This window comes from Otolemur garnettii, unplaced genomic scaffold (assembly GCF_000181295.1).
Source record: "Otolemur garnettii isolate 467f Iridium unplaced genomic scaffold, OtoGar3 scaffold00031, whole genome shotgun sequence".
NCBI lineage: Eukaryota > Metazoa > Chordata > Mammalia > Primates > Galagidae > Otolemur > Otolemur garnettii.
Window position 1 is genome coordinate 5,958,897 of NW_003852426.1, and position 5,138 is coordinate 5,964,034.

General features: G+C 45.3%; 1 protein-coding gene across 3 annotated transcripts in view; it reads left to right on the top strand.

Annotated features, from left to right (window-relative positions):
• Positions 1-3,580, top strand: part of SCUBE3 (signal peptide, CUB domain and EGF like domain containing 3) — a 39,476-nt gene extending 35,896 nt beyond the window's left edge. The window contains exon 22 of one of the 3 annotated variants that reach the window (XM_012804710.2): positions 1,413-2,332. In XM_012804710.2, coding sequence (XP_012660164.1) covers positions 1,413-1,562 — 150 coding nt within the window. In that variant the 3' untranslated portion in view covers positions 1,563-2,332. Of the gene's footprint in view, positions 1-1,412 lie in introns of all 3 variants that reach the window. The other 2 variants (XM_003789120.3, XM_012804709.2) reach the window with 2 other exon arrangements.
• The last annotated feature ends 1,558 nt before the right edge of the window (positions 3,581-5,138 follow it).

A 5,138-nucleotide genomic window follows, 5' to 3' on the forward strand; every position in this document is an offset into this window, starting at 1 on the left:
GCTGTGAGCTGTGATGCCACGGCACTCTACCCAGGGGAACAGCTTTAGGCTCTGTCTCAAAAAAAGAAAGAAAGAAATTAGCATCCAAGCTGGGTGCGGTGGCTCACAGGTTCATGACCAGCTGGAGCAAGAGCAAGACCCTGTCTCTAAAATTAGCCAGGTATTGTGGTGGGTGCCTCAGTCCTAGCTACTTGGGAGGCTGAGGCAAAAGAATTGCTTAAGCCCAAGAGTTTGAGGATGCTGTGAGCTGTGACACCATGGCACTTTGTCTACTGAAGGTGACAAAGTGAGACTCTATTAAAAAAAAAAAAGAAATTATCATCCTAGTCATAGAATTATCCTTTATAAATTATCACTGCAAAAAATTCTATCTTATTAGTAAAATAATTTTTATAGTATCATCAAAACAAAAGCCATGATGACAAAAATCACCTAGAATATAACAGACTTCAAAGGATATAATTTCAGCAATACTTTTAAACAACTGAAGTATCCAAACCTTAAATCAAATGTACTGTGGAATTCCAATGCATAAAGCAGTACAGCTGTTCTGATTAAGGTGGGGTTAAGAGGCTGGAAGCCCCACTCATTACTTTAAAAATCCGCTGATGCAGTGGAGAGTACCAGCCTAGGAACCAAAAGATCTGAGTTTTTAATGCACAATGCCTGGCCCCTATGGGCACTCCACACATTGTGCTGTTGTTGCAGATAGGGTGGTCAGGAAAGTCCTCTGAGGAGAAGCCTGAGTGAGGAAAAAGGGCTAGAAGACAGGGAGGCACATTCCAAGCTAAAGTAGTGTGGGAGCAGTTTGACATATTTAGGGTCAATCAAGAAGGATAGGGTGGCTCAGCATAGGGGAAAAGCAGGGCACAGATTACATTCAGCCTATAGGACATGCAAGGGGCTCAGCTTTAGTCTGAGTGCTAAAAGAAACCAGATACGTATTTCAAACAGAAAAAAGATGGACTAATTAAAAACCCCAAAAGTCACTCTGGCTGCTGGGGGGAGAACAATCTCTGGAGAGACAAGGGAAGAAGCATCAACACCAGTGAGGAGACTATTGCAGTAGTCTAAGTGAGAGATGATGATGGCTTGGACCAGGGTGGTAGCTGTGAAGATGATGAGAAATGGACAAACCCTGGATACATTTTGAAGGTAGAGTCAAGCAAGAGAGAGGAGTCAAGAATGGCTCCAAGGAATGGGCCCTGAGCAGTAGAATGATAGAGCTGCCATTGACTAAGGTATGGAACTCTAAAGAAGGAGTAAATAGTGGTGATGGGAATCCAGATTTTACCTCTGGATATATTCAGTGTGAGATGCCTATAAGCCATCAAGAGGGGCTGCTGAGTCATGGTATTCCCCCTTCCCACCCCATTGCTGAGGCTGACATTGCTGCCTGCCATCCTCTGCAGGACAAGAAGCTCATCAAGGCCTTCTTTGAGGTGCTAGCCCACCCCCAGAACTACTTCAAGTACACAGAGAAACACAAGGAGATGCTGCCAAAATCCTTCATCAAGCTACTCCGCTCCAAAGTTTCCAGCTTCCTGAGGCCATACAAATAGTGCCCCTAGACCCAGAGACCCAGGTTTTGAAGTCCCCAGACTTCTTAGCCCTCAGCGCCAGCAGCCCCCCACCCTCAGACAAGGAACTCTTTCCTCTTTCTCTTTTTGGAGGGAAAAAAACATCACTACACAGACCAGGCACTCTCCCCTTCTTTCTAGTTTCGTTTCCTTGTCTCTCTCTCTTTTTACTGTTTTTCCCCTTCCTACATGCTCCCTAGAAAAGCCATTCATTGCTGGCTTTATTCACCCTAAGGGGAGAAGGAACAGCACAGCCCCTCCACTGCCCATTTTACCAACTCATATCCCTGACTCCATTAGCTTGGAAGGGTGCTAGAGGCCCAGGAAGGAAGTGGGTCTAGTGGAGAAGGAAGAGGGGGAAGAGGCGCTTCTGCCATTAAAGGGTTGTGCCTTGCTAGTCCGAAGCCAGAATGTCCCCTGGCTGTGATCCCCAGGATAATTCTAACAGCCCAGAGTCCTGCCAAAGAAGCCTTTGACGTACAGGTTTAATACCAACACTGGTCCGCTAGGGCATATGATTCGGGCCCTGGACTCCACACACAGCCAACTTTCTTATCTATATAGCTCCTCTCTTCCCCCACATGTCTGCCTGGGATATACTCCATAAGAGTTTATGAATGGCCCACAACACTGGGCTAGTGGATATCGGCCAGATGAGGAAGAGCAACAGGCATTGCCATGTTGAATACCCTGCTGTGGCTCCCTGGGAGAAAGACTATAGCTCTGCAAAACAGAACCAGGTTTTAAAGCATCACCAAAAAAAGAAAACAGAAAGAAAAGAAAATGTATCACCTAAAAGACCAGACAGAACGATTGGAAGCTAACTCTGAACACTAATTCCTTTTGTTACATGTCTTCCCTGGCCCAGCTACCCCTTCAGTTCCACCCAAGTGCTCCCTAGGGGAACCCTACTCCCCTCACTACATATTGTCCTTAAAGAAGCATGGCTGTTGACCTGAAGCCAGCCTGGGCCTTGCCCCACATCTGTCCTTCCCTTGTAGCCCCAGGTGGCTTGTGGGCTCTACCAAAGAGGACCTGCTTTACAGCCAGTCTGGAGCCACCTACCTCTGGCCTCAGGCTGTGGGCAGCAAGAGGAATGTCTGTGCACTTGGCAAGCCTCCTGCCCACCCTGTCCACATCTAATAAGTGCAATCATTTGAGTCTTTCTATGTTGTCTAGAGGGAGGGTTTTTTGTTTTTGTTTCTTTTCCTTCTATTAGAACAACCCTATTTATAGCTGCCCAAGAGAAGAGTGTATGTTTGGAGTGGAAGAAAATCAGTTTTGAATCTCATGAACCATGAGTGCTGGAGCATCTGATCTGTCTTTATTCCACCAGTGACCACCTAGACTCTATAGCCCTTGGCTGGGGTAACCCAGGGTGATCGTTTAAAGGCATCTGATGTGTAAGAAAGAAATTCTGGGGACGGGATGGAGCAGGAAGCAGAGTGACCTGTTTGCTTAACCAATCCTACTGTCCCTATGCCGCTCCATGGATTTAGCATGGACCTCGTGATTACAGAGGCCAATGGAATCGGTCAGTGATTCTCTATCCCAAGTAGGGAAAACCTTCATCTTTTCCCTGTTTTCATCATGTTTTCTCATGGTGTGCACATGGAGGAGGACCAGGACAAACCACCTGGGGATGGGCTGACTTAGGGTCCTGAGGCCAGAGACAAGGCTATGGAAAGAAAGGACAGTACAGTCAGTGAAAACACCAGACATTTGTTTGACCCTGGCCACTTCCCTCTTGGAATTGACTTCAAACCTAGCTTCCTCAACGACTGCTTTTCTAAAGAATCAAGTCCATGCCTAAGCCCAAAGCCTGTACATATTTCACCCTTAATCCAACTGTTGCCTATAAAATTATTTTTCCAACGGCTCCTCCTTTAATGGTTCCCTTAAAGCTTAGTCAATTAAAGGCTACCAGTTGACTTCTCAGGTGACTGTCCCAGGATACTCCTCCCCCAGGAGACAATGCTTAATAAAGGAACCTGACTCCTTTGCCCTCTCATCAGTAGTATTTACCAGCCAAAATAGCCCGAGCAGTGGGAAGCCAGTGGCACAGCTAGATCTTCAGACATCCATTAGTCTTTAGGAGTGTAGTGTCTGGCTGCCTTTGTTACTCGGGTCAAAGAGGGCCACTTTAAAGATGCAAAATGGCTGCTTCTAAGCAGGGGGATGGTCATTTAGTAGGAGTGTCTATTATTCCCCAGGAAACTCCTGAAAATTGCTTTACTCATCCTTGACCATCCTAATTCTATACCAGAAACTAGAATAACATTCTGATTCCTCTCTCCTTGCCATTTTGCATCTCTTTTGGAAAGCCAGTTTTATGCCTTCAAGGTCTGGCTTCTCCTTTCTCCTTGCCTTTCCTGTCACACCATACGTACATATAAATATACTTCCTCTAATCATAAATTCTATGGCTTATGAGACCTACAAATGAGTTCCACAGTATGGAAAGTATAGACCACTAGGTTTCTTAACAGATATCAAGGCAGATCTTGGTGAGCAGGTGAAGACCTGCTGAAGTCCACCAAGTTGGAGGTTAAGAACCCAGGCAAAGCTGCTGCTGAACCTATGGAGGAAGCTGGCCCTTGGGCATCAAACTAGGAGTTAAATGAACTGAATGAGGAGTCAACACTCAGGGACTCTTTAGGCCTTTACAGGTCAGACAGAAAAGAGGTTTTTATCAGTGGAAGGAAATGGGAAGAAGGTGTAAATAGGAACCCTTCATGAAGCAACCCAGAGGCCTCTCTGCAAGATGGGATGCTCCTGGGGGTGTGGTACTGTGCGGCCATATTCATCTTAGTACAAAACCTGTTCTGATCTGAATCTGGGAATGGGAAGCCATTTCCCTGAGGGCTCCAAGCACTAAGTGATGTATATCAGAAAGGCACTTAATGTCTTTGGCAACGTGGCAATTCCTCTGTACTTCTCTGCCTCCCCTCTTTCTGTATTAATCAGGCTATGTTCATTCTCTAAACCTGAGTGAACTCTTCAGAGTCATAAGAGAACTGACCAGAACCTGGCCTTGAGCTGTCTGTCCCAGGCCTAGAAATCCCTCAAGGCTGACATTGAGCTGTGACTGCTCTGACTTCCCCCAGGATTTGGTCAGTGTGAGGTGGTAGAGACTCATATTTGTTGTTGAAAGTTTAGTGATATAGTCCTGATCTTGGCCCTAATGAAACATTTTATGTCTGGGAAGTATTCCATATGTATGTTTTAGGTGACTTCGGAATGAATTAGGTCCGATCTCAAAAATGCCAGAAAACAGAGCATTCAAACTTTTTATTTTTGCTGCTTAACCTCACTATGACAGCCTCAGACAGGGGGAACAAATTAACTGGCCATAAGCTGAAAGTGTTAACCTGCTAGTTTTCTTTCTTAAGCACAGTAAGAGAAAAGTGGAAGTAAACACTACAAAGAGATCTTTAAATTTGACCTGTTTCAAAGGTAGCAGATCTGTCCTTGGTCCATTATTTGGACTAGAAATCCTTTAAGAAAAATATATGATTATAGAGAATAGAACCCTTAGTTCTGTTATCAGCTTATCTA